Below are 13,769 nucleotides of genomic sequence, written 5' to 3' on the forward strand. Positions count from 1 at the left end.
AGAGGAGGAAGAAGAAGACGTCGTGTCAGTGGTTACACGACGACTCTACGTAAACAGGATACTTGAATTGACATATACTCATCAAGATCGTATCGAATTATTTTTGAAGCCCTAGATTCGTCAAGCAACGCATGTTTCGCAGGTATAGTGTACTTATAGGTTATGTCGCGTCATAACCTATGCGCGATTTCTTTACAAAACTGGCGCAATAACCAAGACTTTTTCGCAGCGTTGTTACAAGATATTACAAATTGTTTTTATATACACCGTTGTGTTTTGTATTAAAAAATGAAGAAAACTTCTTGTGAAGGTTATGACACACAGTAAACAATTTGTGATCCACGTGTATCATATGTTGCACATAGATTTTTAAATATTTTCTCTTGTTTCCGTACAGTACATTTAAGTATTTTGATGAGAAATGTGCTGAGGAATGTAAACTGATTGTTAGATCGTAAACATAATTTTTTTAAACGTAAATATGGTAAAGTTAATTGTACCAAGAGTACGTTGCATAAAATTCACATCCTTACGATATGTAAGTATGATATGACGTCTATAAATTGAATTTATATATATTTAAAAGAATTGACGTGATAATGAGACCTGTATTCAGTTTTCAGCAAAACCAAAAGCTGTACTTGATGATACAGTATTTACTTCAGTCTCTAATAATGAAATAAAATATAGGCATCATCCAGGTATCGTTACTCCTAGAACACCAGTGTTTCCACAATGGGCATTCAAAGAAATACAAAGTATCTTAAAAGGTATAAATTATACAATGCATACTTATCTAGTTCTTACATTTAAAATATTTATAAAATATTTTATTGTTAATTATTACTTTGTAATACTATACTTCTAGAGAGTCAAATAGTCATGAAAGAAATTAATGAGAGTACAAAGAAATTAATACATCACTTGAATAAACGCCATCCACCATTAGAACAACATGAGTTACCAGCAAAATTACAGAAAGTAGAAGAACATTTGAATATTAATAAGTGTGATAAAAAGATATCGATAGAGGATATAGATTTCCGTAAAGATAGAAAGTCCAGGATGATTTTGAAGCAAAATGTTTATAATTGGCAACCAATACGCTTCGATAAACTCACTTCCCTGACGTACCTGGCTGGCAGAGGTGTTCAGAATTATGCGGTTTTGCGTAAGATTTTCGACGAAATTAAATTGCGCGACAAGGATTTCAGGCCTCAAACATTATTTGATTTTGGCTCTGGTGTTGGCACAGTCATGTGGTAAATATAAAATATTGATTTTTATGATTTTAAAAACCTAGAACATAATACAAAATTGGTTAGAGTAACGTTAAAGAAATCTTTTTATTCTATAGGGCAGCATCTGAGATCTGGTCGAAAACGTTAAAAGAATACTTTTGTGTTGAAGTATCGGAATTCATGATTAAATTGTCGGAAAGATTAGTGAAAGCTGCAGAGCCAAAAATCAAAGAAGTTTTCTATCGTCAATATTTTCCTATCTCGACGAACGTAAGAATAACATAAAATGTTATACATGTTAAAGTTTTTGTTGAGAAAATATAATTTGATAAATATCCATTATTTTTAGCGAACATACGATATCGTAGTGAGCGCATACACTTTATTTGAGTTACCGGATATGGAATCGCGTATCGACACAATATTAAAGCTTTGGACAAAGACTAACAACTACCTGATTATTGTAGAAGAAGGAACCAATGCAGGTTTCAAAGTAGGCATATTCAATATAATTTTACTCTCTACATATATTTTGTAAAATTCTCATCCTTGTTCCTTTTTTTTAAAGCTAGTAAATGAAGCGCGAGATTTCGTTCTCAAATACGCAAATTCGAAACGTAGACGCGAAACGCAATTTGCTCATGTTTTCTCACCTGTAAGTATCTATTAGATAAGAAATCCGAACGCGATGCATTGATTGTCTCTTAAATCTGTTATATTATTGTTGCAATTTAGTGTCCACATGATTTGAAGTGTCCAAGATTTGCCACCGACGATACTCCGTGCAATTTAAGAATTCTTTATCACCCATTGCAATTTTTGGGCGGTCGGCAACACGAATCAGAGCTATATTCTTACGTTGTATTAAAGAAAAGTAAGGAAAATAAAAATAAAAATAAAAACAAATTTGTTATTTAAATCACGTCTTACAAAAGACGCGATAGAAATTATACACTGACATTAATCATTAAGTTTTATCGAGATGTTACGTTATATCCTTTCCAATACAAAATACATTTCTTTTTACAGGCAAACGTCCTGAGAACGATGAGCAATGGCCAAGGATTGTGCGAGCTGTGCTAAAACCTTCTAATCACACGATCTGTCGCATGTGCACTAAAAGTGGAGAGCTAAAAGAGGAGATATTTACAAAATACAAACATGGAAAGTATGTATCTATTAAATTGTGTTTGAGTGTACAATTACATGAAATCCTTTTATTGCCAGGCATATGTACCGTTGTGCGAGAGAGAGTGAATGGGGCGATAGATTACCTCTGCATTATGAACAACAGCAAGAAAATTTAAAAGAAATTGAAACAGTTAGTGAAACGGCTACTGAAAATGAGAATACGTTGAATGAGGAGAAATAAAGTTTCATTAAACGTTTTTAATTCGTTGTTTTTTTTATCATATATATACATCCTTTAAACTTTATTAAATATGAAGACCTGATATAGCGATAAAAATTTCGACTTATTTGGGAAAATTGTTAAATAATAATCTACACATTGTTATAATAAAGAGATAATTCTAATATACAAAATTCTCATTTTTTTTTTAAATTAAGACTTCAATTATTTTAAAGTAATATTTATCTTTGCTATATTAAATTGCATATCGCCGAAATTGTAGCGAATCAGATTTTTATCAAAGTTTGCCACTTTCCTATTTCGGTTGGACATTAGTTTAAGACTCGTTGATACATTACATTGATGCTACATCATCGATTTTGCGAGAAGCGTATGTGATGAAGAGGGGCATTTAAAAGCGGACCGAAGACTGGTCCACGGCCAGTCCCGCTTATACAACGGACGAGAAAATTTCTCCACAAGTACAAGGTAAGATAAATTCAAAGTTCGCAAAAGAAGAGAAGAGCCGATTCTCTCAATCAATTTTTTCAAAATTTTTTTCTTACAATGCACTCAGCAGAATGATTTTTAAGTAATAGCTTTTAAGTATAGCTTTATTTATTTGTCCGATGTATGAAATATTTATTAATTTAATGATTTTTATAATCAATAAAATTTATTGTTGTGTGAAAAGAGTAAGTGTTATAAAGACAAGATGTTATCGTCAAATTCCACTATTATATTTCAAATACTGGTCAAAAATTTTAAGTTATTAATTTAGAGATTCTGATATTAAAAAACATTTTATGTTTTTCTTTCTAAACTTCATCTGATACATGTAATATTGTAAGAGTAAAAGAAGATAATATGTGCATTATATCTTAATCAATCTTTAAAAAAATAATTGCAACTTTTAAATATAATTTTCAAATAAAATGTAAAATAAGTAAAGTGAACTGTGTGTAAGTATTTATAATAATTCGAATCAGTGCGTTTTATATATTTCAATTAATCTTTAAAACAATTAATAATTTGAAAAAAAAGGGATCACAAATTAGATATAATTTAAAATTTAAAATTATAAATGTAAAATACGTAAATTGAAATATATAAAATGTAAGTGTTTGTAATAATTCGAATCAGTGCATCGTGCACATTGTGATACTCCGAATGCATCAAGAGATGTCAACTTGAATTCCAAAGTGGATGAAGTTGAAATAAGAATTCGAAAGTGACGATGAGTACCTTGCAATAAAAGTACTAAAATATGCTTCGATTACGCAACTTATGGGATAATAAGGGTGACGGCGCATTTGCGCAAGTAATGTGCCGATTCTTCCGTGTGCAACTTTCTCTTACGAGAGTACAAGTGTTTCACTTTTCTCTCCGAAACTCGTTTATTATACGCGTACTTGTGCGTACATTTGTATCAATGTGTGTGCATATCCGACCGGGAATACAAAATACCGATTTAAATACCGATTGCACGAACTTAATGTCTAGTAAAAGTAGGCGACTCGAAAAAAATTGAGAGAAAACACATTTCCTGAAATTGATACTTTTTATAAAACAGATCTGTTCCACAATTATTGGATATATTTTGCTTTGCTTCTTTTTATGTTATTTTTATTTCCATTTTTTTTTTAAAGATAACATCGCTAAATATAGAAAATATTATATTATGGTAATATTTTATTAATGTTACAGATTAGATTTACAAAGATGCTCGCCACAGCGATGCTACTGGCAATAATCATATTGTTATTGCTGTATTTAAGCTGTCAAAAACCGAAAGGATACCCACCAGGTAAAAGCCGAGTCTTGTTAAGAATTCTTTTTTCTTCTTGTTTTATATAACTAATATTTTTTATCTTCAGGTCCAAGATGGTGGCCCATTCTGGGCTGTGCATTGGAAATAGCACGTATCCGTCAAGAGACCGGATATCTCTTTAAGACTTGTTCGACGCTTTGCAAGAAATACGGTTCTGTGGTGGGCCTGAAGATCGGTCAGGACCGCATCGTCATTATGAATGATCTAGAGAGCATACGAGCAATGCTGACCAACAAGGATTGTGACGGCAGACCAAACGGACCATTTTTTAAAGCCAGAACTTGGGGTGTTACACTGGGTAAACTACCTGTCTAGAAAACAAATAAGATATATGTTGAATTTTGAGAGATAATTATATAATAATTTGTGATCAGGTCTCCTCGTAGTAGATGACAAACTATGGGTGGAGCAACGGCGTTTCGTTATACGACATTTGCGAGACTTTGGCTTTGGTCGTACCAGCATGGTCACAATCATCGAGGATGAGGCGTTAAAGCTGGTGGAACATTTCAAAAAAATGCTTACAAAAAGCTATAATTATGAAACTGCTGATGCACGAAAAATGATAACGATAAATAATGACAATATTGGTCAGATATACAAGCTGCAGAAAGATCCGAAAAACGAGCTGAATGAATTGAAGCTGTATGATGAATTTCATGTATTCAAGGATAAAATCTCTTATCGTAAACCTCGTACAGTGGCGGACTTGTACATGAAGGCCGAAGATTACGCAGAAGTTAGAAAAGTCTCTCAATCTGCAGGGATGATCATATCGATGCATGACGCCTTTGGTGTGACTGTGTTGAACACCCTTTGGAGGATGATGGCTGGTAGAAGGTTCACATCGATCACGCGGATTATTCCTATTCTTCCGCTATAAAATTTAAGAAACATACAAAGAATTTATTGTTAACGTCGATAATTTCTGTTTTTTACAGGTATGATGCTGGCGACAAGGAACTTACGCACTTACAACGAATCCTCACAAAGCTTTTGAAAGAAATCGACATGATTGGTGCACCTTTCAGTCAATTTCCATTATTACGTTTTATCGCGCCGGAAATGTCCGGTTATAAAGCATTTGTAGAAACACATCAAGAACTTTGGGCATTTTTAAAAGTGAGTGGATATGTATTATCGATGTATCATTAGATCGTTTTATGAACTAGTGTCTCGATGTTCGAAGATAATTATTGAAAGTTAATAATGCCTATTTTAGGAAGAATTGTATAATCATAAAAACACATTTTTATCAAATGCACCGCGAGATTTGATGGATGTCTACCTGACTGTGCTAAATTCGAAAGATTGTAGCGATACATTTTCTGGTACTTAAAAGCATACAATTTACAAATACATTATTATCACTAAATAATAGTTTTATACAATAATAAAATAATTTCAGAGTCCCAGTTATTGGCGATTTGTGTGGATCTCTTCATAGCGGGTTCCGAGACAACTTCGAAAGCACTTGGCTTCGGATTTTTAAATCTAATATTGAATCCGCATATTCAGAGAAAGGCGCACGAAGAAATAGATAGAGTTACTGGCCGTAACAGATTTCCCACGTTGGCTGACAAACCAAAGTAAAAACATCATTGTAATCACTCTTGCATATCTATAACTACGGAAGAATTAATCACGAACAAGAATTATTTTCGAATATTATATTCTTACTTTTTAGAATGCCATATGTTGAAGCCATCGTTCTGGAATCCATAAGAGTATTCGTTGGCCGCACTTTGGGCGTCCCGCATAGAGCGTTAAAAGATACTTCTATCGTCGGTCATAAGATACCAAAGGTAACATTATAAAAGATTTAACATTTTATTTTAAAATAAGAAGTGCCACGAACGGTCTGAACGTTAAGATGTTGAACTATTCTAAATTTTATTTTAGATGAATTAATTTCAGAAATTAAAGCGGTCTTCCAATCTTATTATTGTTTAACATTTTATAAATTAAAAAGATACGAATGGTTGTTATATGTAACATATGTAAAATATGTACATATCGTCGTTTCCAGGACACAATGCTCGTTGCAAATTTCAATGGAATACTCATGGACGAATCCTGGGATGATCCGGAAGATTTCCGGCCGGAGAGATTCCTCGATAATGATGGCAATATCATTACGCCAGAAAAATATTTTCCTTTCGGCATCGGTATGTTTCCTTCTCCTTGATATATATATTACTATAAATCTTATAATTATCAGGGCAGTGCTAAGTTAAAAAGATAAAAGTTCAGTTAAAAAAGTTAAAAAGTTTAATTTTAACTTAACTTACAAGGGAACCTCGCGAGTCAAATTCTGATTTTAATGAAACTTTGTGAACTTGTAGCTTACATAAAGAGAATTTAGGAAATATCAATTGTGATGGAAAAATGGATTGAAATCACCCCTTACGTGTACAGCGATTTTCAGCTTTTTCCATTATATCTCGAAAACTATTCAAAAAATGTTTTATACAAGTTTTACAACAAAATTAGTTGTATTCATTCACTCATTCGCGTCAATAATATAAAAAAAAATTTTTTTTCGAAAATTTTGAAAAATAATTTTTTTGTGTATTATTGACGCGAATGAATACAACTAATTTTGTTGTAAAACTTGTATAAAACATTTTTTGAATAGTTTTCGAGATATAATGGAAAAAGCTGAAAATCGCTGTACACGTAAGGGGTGATTTCAATCCATTTTTCCATCGCAACTGATATTGTCTAAATTCATCTCTTTATGTAAGCTACAAGTTTACAAAATTTCATTAAAATCAGAATTTGATACCTCGCGAGGTTCCCTTGTCAGTTACATTTTAGACTCTTAACTTTTTAACTTAATTTAGTTGGTTACATTTTAGTGGTAACTATTAACTTTTAATTTGATTTTTTTGAAGTCAATCCTCAGACACAATGCGAGAGGATAATGAATATATGATTTAATAATTATTATTTTATATTGTATAATCGTTACTTGTGAACAAAAATAACCAGATTCTTTAATAAATATGCTATGAGAAAGGAAAAATACGAAAAGTTACGTAAGGTCAAATTTTTTCTTTTTCTTTTTTTTTTGGTTGTTCGTTCGGACCAAATTTAACTTTTAACTTTTCAATTACTTTTTTTTATTAACTTAACTTTTAATTAATTTCATTATGGATTAACTTGTATTTTAATTAAGTTTTCAAGGCTGTTAACTTAGTTTAAAAAAAAAGTTAACTTATCACCCTGATAATCATATATCAAATCTAAGCACAATCATAAGCTCAATTCCAAGTGTGAATAATTTACATCTTACAGGCAAACACCGTTGCATGGGAGAAACATTAGCTAGAAGCAACATTTTCATCATAACTGCCACGCTGCTACAGGCGTTCAACTTTTCAGTTGTACCCGGTGAGCCACGACCAACCACGCAAGACTTTGTGGACGGCGTCACGGCTGGTCCTAAACCATACAGAGCATTAGTTTCTCTGAGAATGTAAGCTAGACATTTGACTGAAGCATTATTTCCATAATGAATCTTGTGTAAACTTAATGCCATTTTAAATAATTATTAATAAGAGTATTTTTAATTTTTCGAGTTAATGAATCTCTGTATACAGACTGTAAGATAAAATATATATATATATATCATTTTGATATATAACGTTTGTCACAAAAATATACTTTTATTATTATTGTTATATATAGGAGTGTACAGACAGACATATGTACATATATAAAGAAAACTACGCGAAATAAATAACTGTTCATACATTAGAAGAATATAGTCTTCATATCACTGTTTGTTCATCGAACAAACATCTGAATCGACATCCTCGCGTCGCATGTTTAACAATAATTATAGCAATGCGAATTGAAGGATCATATTCATCTGAATGTGAACCATAAGCTTTATATGCCAAGGATTCACACGCGATTGAATTAGTAGTGAACGTCGAGAGTAGAATCGGACCGAAACTGAAAATAACACTCATTACGTGTCAGTTTCGACTGAAACCATACACCTCTTCTTCATAAATATTAATTTTAATGAATAATTATTGTTTCAATAATTAAATTATGATGTTTATGAAGAAGTACTTATATTCTTTGGCCAAAATTGGCCAAAACACACAACCGAAATTTCGATTTTCGATTTCGGCCGAAATTTAATTATTGTTTCAATAAATTATGATATTTATGAAGAAAAAGTATATAAATATATGGACATGTCTATACATATAGTTTTCTTTATAGGATTCTTATTTATAGAATTCTTATTTATAGGATTCTTATTTATAGGATTCTTATTTTTATTTTAGTTTCGGTTTCGGTTGAAATTAACATGTAGCAAAATGTTTTGGTTCAGTTTTGGCAAAAGTTTCGGTCGGACTCTAATCGAAAGCGAATCGAGACGCGCGAACAGGTACAGGTCAGTTAAATTCCGAACTAAAATACAATCTTACAGAAAGCAAGAAACACTTACGCTATATAGTTCCAAACTCAACAGTGTGCCATTGTATACACTTGTAAACCGGATATTCGCAAAAGTGTGAATATCAGAAGCAAATCTATTACATTACGACTTGATTTTTGCGCTTTAACAAGCGCCACGTGTACTAAAACAGAAGCCATTAAAATGCTCGACCGACCTAAAAGTCGGCTTCGATTATATTAAACATATTCATTAAAACATATTTTCTCTTTTGTAATGGACGGCATTGAATTAACTGATCCATTTAAATGTATAACATGACAGCAAAATAAAAAAATATATAAATTATTAAGAAACATTTATAAAATAATCAGTCGCTTATGCTAACCATGCAGGTGGTATCGAAAGATCATTCGAGAATCTTCATCCTTTAATCAGCTAGGCTGATCTTCTACTATGTGAATCTAAATAAGAAATTGTATCTTTAGAGCACAGGAGAGATCTAATATTATAATCTTAAATCTATTATCAGGATTTTTTTTTACCTCCGATAGAATGGCCCAGTTTTCACTTTCACTATGTATAGTTAAACGAAGTACCGAAACCTTACCCAGTCTTCGATCCACAGTCCCTTCGGCAACACCAAGTACATCAAACTTACCTATTTCATACAACATACTCTTTAACAATCTCTCAAATTATAAAATTATAAGATATACATGTAGAATTTTTTTGTTACCTATAATAACATAACCGTCCTCCGTCACATCATTGCTATTTCTATCTAATAACGGAGACATCTCGGCTAATACTTCCACGGTTGTATTATAAAATCTATCAGAAGGATGTTCAGGATTTCCGCTCCTGAATAAGTACCTGCACACAAAATAATAAAATGATTGTAATTTTTCAAAATAAAATGTTCATTCGTATTACTTGCAACTTACTTTTTTATAAAAATAGAATGCGAAAATTTAAACTTTAAATGGTCTCCCGGCTGAGGTAGCAAGCCCCAAAAGAATGACTCGCCCTTGTATGCTTTTTGTAATGTATATTGTTTGTAAGGCTTGATTTGAGTCTCCACAGTTGCCTCAGGATTCTCGTGAGCGTAAAATAGCGTTATCTTGCCAAATTGTTTATCCTGTAAACATAATTAAGATATTAATTTATGTTGTCATAATTATACCTCTTTTTTAAGAATAAATACACCTGACATTACTTTGAGTTTCTGCACTTTTCCTTTTAAGGAGGAATGCGTCCCTATGTGTTGAAAGAGAGAAGGTTTGTAATGTACCCATAACTCTGCTTTAGCCATTTTGCAATGTTTCTGCCGTAACAAAAATTTCTCTTTAGAAAATCAATATTCTTCAGTAAATGTATAATTATTATTATTTATACTAACATGGTCCATATCAAGACTGCAGACTTTTGTCGATATCAAATGGTCCAATAGCCAATCAACAGGTTTGTCATTGTAGAACATTAAAAAGAATTGAATCAACCAGGGAAGTTCCACACATTTGAACAGTTTTCCTACAATTTCCAACAGAACTTAAAATATTTCTTTAATATCATCTGAACAATATACAACAATGTCATACCAATAAAACCGAGCTGACAGAAATCGAGGACGAACCAATTTTCCTTTGTACCTATCTTCTGTAACGCAAAAGATTTCATAGTAGTTATAAAATTCTTCTTAGCTAAAATATCATCTTCCAATTGTACATAAAACGTGCCCTTAGCTTGGGCATAGGACATAAGAAAAGCAAAATCTAGATTCTGCTTGGACCGCCAAATAACACGTTGATGATCGTCGCCGAGAGTGTCACGTAATTTTGATAAGTTAGGATAATAGGATAATGATGGTGATATCACATCGATCACGCCAGCTTCGCATTCGTTCGGAAATCTAAAATAAAGAATTCTATTATAAAAGAAATCTGTATTGATATAAACTAGGGCTCGCTATTATACGTTTAAACGAAAATACGTTTACACGTATAATTAGTATATCCGTTTATTAGAATCGTTTTTCCAAATATTTTCACTTTTTTTATACAAACATTTATCCCTTTATTAAGGAATGTGACGAATTGAGAAAATGCAAAAAATTCGATTTTTAATTTTATTAAAAAACGTTAAAATATTCGAAAAGATGTTTTTCATAGATGGATATGTTAAATATACATGTAAATGTATTTTCGTTTAAATGTATAATAAAACACGTATATTCGGAAAAATGTTTCTTTTATAAACGGATATGCTAATTAAACGTGTAAACGTTTACCTTCAAGTAAACGTTTTTTTGAAAGTGAATATAAATGGATAAACGCGTTTTACGTTTACACGCATCTTCGAAAAACGGAATAAAATTAGAGCTCTAGCATAGACATAAGAATAAATATGAATTCGTGAACTTACTGAACTTCAATTTGCTTTGCAACATATGTCACATAATCAATGTCTGTCTGCAAATAAAAAAAAAATATATATGTAGGATGTTCCAAAATAAAAAATAAGTTCAAATGTATTTGCTATTTTTCATTTTGAGCAGTAATTTTTGAAACATGGATAATTATATAGTTTGCAACAATTACAGAATTACTGCTTATCATCAGTTACATACTGACAAGATACTTGATAATTAATGGACTCACAAATAGGCAAAGTTATAATTGAATAATAATTTTAAACTTTGATATCTCATAACATTTTAACTTGCTTTTTAAAACATTTTTCTTATTTGTATTTTGATTTGCAAATTTTGGGACAACCTGTACACATGATATAACTTTATTAATTCATCAGTTCAATGTCTCAAAATACAATTATGCTTTTTTGTAATTAGCGATTCCACTTACTTCGGCCACCAAAACAATGATGAGTGTATCAGCGATCTCTGCGGTGTTCATACGATCCAGCAGATTTTTCAAAGTCGCCATAAGATAAGATTGAACCTCGCGTTTTACCGTCGGTACTCCCAACACCATACTTACTCCAGATCTACCTTTGCTCTGCACAAACGCAGGACGCAGACTATTCGGATCATTAAGAAAATGTGGTAGAAAATTGTAGATCGAAGGCAGTTTGATGTTGGTGACGTTGGAGGTGCCATTGTTGATGAGCAACTGCAGATCTGGTAGAATGTGATTGCTCTCAATCAGCTGTAGCAACTGATGCGACAGCAAATTTATTTCTTCCTGACTGCTAATGTATTTGGCATACAAATGCTCCAGTTTGGCCTGCAACTCAGCGATGCTGTTCTGCAATATGGCTTCTTCACGCATGTCTGATGGTGTCAGCAGATTCAGAATCACGCATGGAACCAAAACTAGCACCAGCACGATTACACATCGCTTCCGCACTGGAGTTAGTGTTGTAAAATGCGGTGTCATCTTCTCCTTTTCTGCTTCTACATTCTACATGATGGTATCCATTGGTAGAAAATAAAAATAAGTATTATCTAGAAACAACAGTTGAAACATAAGTTATAATTTGTTACATAAAGATTTAATATGCTTATCTCAACTTATTTCAAAGATTCTTTTAATTTTGTAATTATTTCCTGATAATTATCAAAAGTAATGTATGTTTATATATTATATATATTTACACGTATTCATTTATTTTTAATTAAAGCAATTAGTCACAAACGTTCCGCTATTTTTATTACTTAACTGTAGCTCTAATATCTTCTTTAATATAGCATTCAATCCCAAAGTAATTTCACTACATAGACAGTAATAACTAATAATTAAATAATATAGAATTATGTCCACATAGTCAGAAAGATAATTGTTAAGAAGGATCATAAAAGTCGGTCAGTTTTAATAAAAAATTATTAAAAATGTATCAAAAATTATATCAAAAATTATTAAAAATATGTTTACAACTTTCAAATATATACTGCAGCTCAAACGTAACTGCTGTTAGTAACACAAAGTAGTTATTTTAAAGCAACATAAAGTATAATTATTTTAAAGATACCGCTAAAAAGATACTACTATGAACTGGCTGATAAAATTACTCGTGGACATTAACATACATAATTTTTACATTTAGCCTTCTTCGAGGTCGCAGTCGACGAATGCTTGTCGCGACGACATTGCTTTGTTGTCGCTCTGGAACTTCGTCCTGTTCGTCTTAATTAAGGATCTTATAGCAGCACGCGTTACGCCACGTACGATGCTCTTATAACACACGTTCTTGGGCTTCTTCACGGAAAAGAAGCAACGCCTGTCGTACACACACCTGTCTCCAACCCCAACATAACCCGTTCGGATATCAGTTTCGAGCCTACCGTATATAGGAATATACTGGGTGCTCGGGGCATCAAAGTGGCAATATTAACAAAATATAAAAAAACATCTTTAATCCCGAGAGCATTTTTTTTTTAGTTATAGCATTTTTTTCTTTCGAAGGAAAGTTGGGAAATCCAAGGATCTAACAGGAAATTTGAAGAAATTCAAAGAAACTGAAACTTGAGTTTCGAGAAAAAGCTTAAATTCAATTCTAATACTAATAAACGATGTTAAATTGATTGATTTTTATTTAATACGTTTATATCTTCGAAAATTATGCGCCGATTTAGAAACAATATCGCGTATAATTTTTTTCGATGGGAATTAAGCGCCCATACAATATTGCGAAAGATACGTTCTCTTTATTCATTTTAAGACAATATGAATATTGGGAAACGATAATTCAACGAAATTAGGACAGAATTAATTAATGACTCGGGCCAAACTTTCATTGTCCTGTATATCAAAACAACGTACTTTATACGAATATAAATAGATATATTTGTTATACCTCTCTTTTCTCTATGTATAAACTAATATCAGTGTAGTTGGCGAGTCATCTTTTGACGCATGCGCGTTTGGACATGGGCTGCGTTTCATTATTCACTGTCAGTACTGGCAG

General features: G+C 31.9%; 3 protein-coding genes across 8 annotated transcripts; 2 read left to right on the forward strand and 1 right to left on the reverse strand.

Moving 5' to 3' along the window:
* The first annotated feature begins 13 nt into the window (after positions 1–13).
* Positions 14–2,613, forward strand: LOC108722173 (methyltransferase-like protein 17, mitochondrial). Its single transcript, XM_018447150.1, has 10 exons — positions 14–142; positions 398–538; positions 617–770; positions 869–1,262; positions 1,358–1,511; positions 1,591–1,734; positions 1,810–1,896; positions 1,977–2,115; positions 2,271–2,409; positions 2,469–2,613. Exons 2-10 carry the CDS (start codon positions 482–484, stop codon positions 2,611–2,613), a joined length of 1,413 nt encoding a protein of 470 aa, XP_018302652.1. The 5' UTR covers positions 14–142; positions 398–481.
* Positions 2,614–3,054: 441 nt separating this feature from the next.
* Positions 3,055–7,953, forward strand: Cyp303a1 (Probable cytochrome P450 303a1). The gene is made up of 10 exons (XM_018447149.1): positions 3,055–3,081; positions 4,300–4,399; positions 4,470–4,721; positions 4,798–5,263; positions 5,365–5,545; positions 5,646–5,754; positions 5,832–6,012; positions 6,111–6,228; positions 6,453–6,591; positions 7,724–7,953. The coding sequence occupies exons 2-10, from the start codon at positions 4,315–4,317 to the stop codon at positions 7,906–7,908; spliced, it is 1,716 nt and encodes a 571-aa protein (XP_018302651.1). The 5' UTR covers positions 3,055–3,081; positions 4,300–4,314; the 3' UTR covers positions 7,909–7,953.
* Positions 7,954–8,735: 782 nt separating this feature from the next.
* Mgat4a (alpha-1,3-mannosyl-glycoprotein 4-beta-N-acetylglucosaminyltransferase a) lies at positions 8,736–13,143 on the reverse strand. Of its 6 annotated transcripts, none has more exons than XM_018447088.1 (10): positions 12,903–13,143; positions 11,708–12,309; positions 11,268–11,314; positions 10,445–10,755; positions 10,246–10,376; positions 10,063–10,170; positions 9,791–9,984; positions 9,583–9,719; positions 9,389–9,504; positions 8,736–9,307 (listed from the first exon to the last, which is right to left on the reverse strand). In XM_018447088.1, exons 2-10 carry the CDS (start codon positions 12,239–12,241, stop codon positions 9,278–9,280), a joined length of 1,608 nt encoding a protein of 535 aa, XP_018302590.1. In that variant the 5' UTR covers positions 12,242–12,309; positions 12,903–13,143; the 3' UTR covers positions 8,736–9,277. The 6 variants fall into 6 exon arrangements, with proteins under 6 accessions (XP_018302590.1, XP_018302591.1, XP_018302588.1 ...); XM_018447089.1 differs by having other exon boundaries at positions 11,708–12,265; positions 12,892–12,985; XM_018447086.1 differs by having other exon boundaries at positions 8,736–9,504; positions 11,708–12,265.
* Between the last annotated feature and the right edge of the window lie 626 nt (positions 13,144–13,769).

Source organism: Mycetomoellerius zeteki, unplaced genomic scaffold (assembly GCF_001594055.1).
Source record: "Mycetomoellerius zeteki isolate Tzet28-1 unplaced genomic scaffold, Tzet1.0 scaffold198, whole genome shotgun sequence".
NCBI lineage: Eukaryota > Metazoa > Arthropoda > Insecta > Hymenoptera > Formicidae > Mycetomoellerius > Mycetomoellerius zeteki.

Excerpts from the sequence above, each read along its gene's own strand:
- Cyp303a1 (XM_018447149.1), top strand. The coding sequence starts at position 4,315 with ATGCTCGCCACAGCGATGCTACTGGCAATAATCATATTGTTATTGCTG. Across the intron at positions 5,546-5,645 it reads AACTTTGGGCATTTTTAAAA|GAAGAATTGTATAATCATAA; the intron begins GTGAGTGGATAT and ends TGCCTATTTTAG. Across the intron at positions 6,229-6,452 it reads TCGGTCATAAGATACCAAAG|GACACAATGCTCGTTGCAAA; the intron begins GTAACATTATAA and ends CGTCGTTTCCAG.
- LOC108722173 (XM_018447150.1), top strand. The coding sequence starts at position 482 with ATGGTAAAGTTAATTGTACCAAGAGTACGTTGCATAAAATTCACATCC. Across the intron at positions 1,735-1,809 it reads GAACCAATGCAGGTTTCAAA|CTAGTAAATGAAGCGCGAGA; the intron begins GTAGGCATATTC and ends TTTTTTTTAAAG. Across the intron at positions 2,116-2,270 it reads TTACGTTGTATTAAAGAAAA|GCAAACGTCCTGAGAACGAT; the intron begins GTAAGGAAAATA and ends TTCTTTTTACAG.
- Mgat4a (XM_018447086.1), bottom strand. The coding sequence starts at position 12,241 with ATGACACCGCATTTTACAACACTAACTCCAGTGCGGAAGCGATGTGTA. Across the intron at positions 10,756-11,267 it reads GCAAAGCAAATTGAAGTTCA|ATTTCCGAACGAATGCGAAG; the intron begins GTAAGTTCACGA and ends TCTTTATTTTAG. Across the intron at positions 10,377-10,444 it reads CTGTCAGCTCGGTTTTATTG|GAAAACTGTTCAAATGTGTG; the intron begins GTATGACATTGT and ends TGGAAATTGTAG.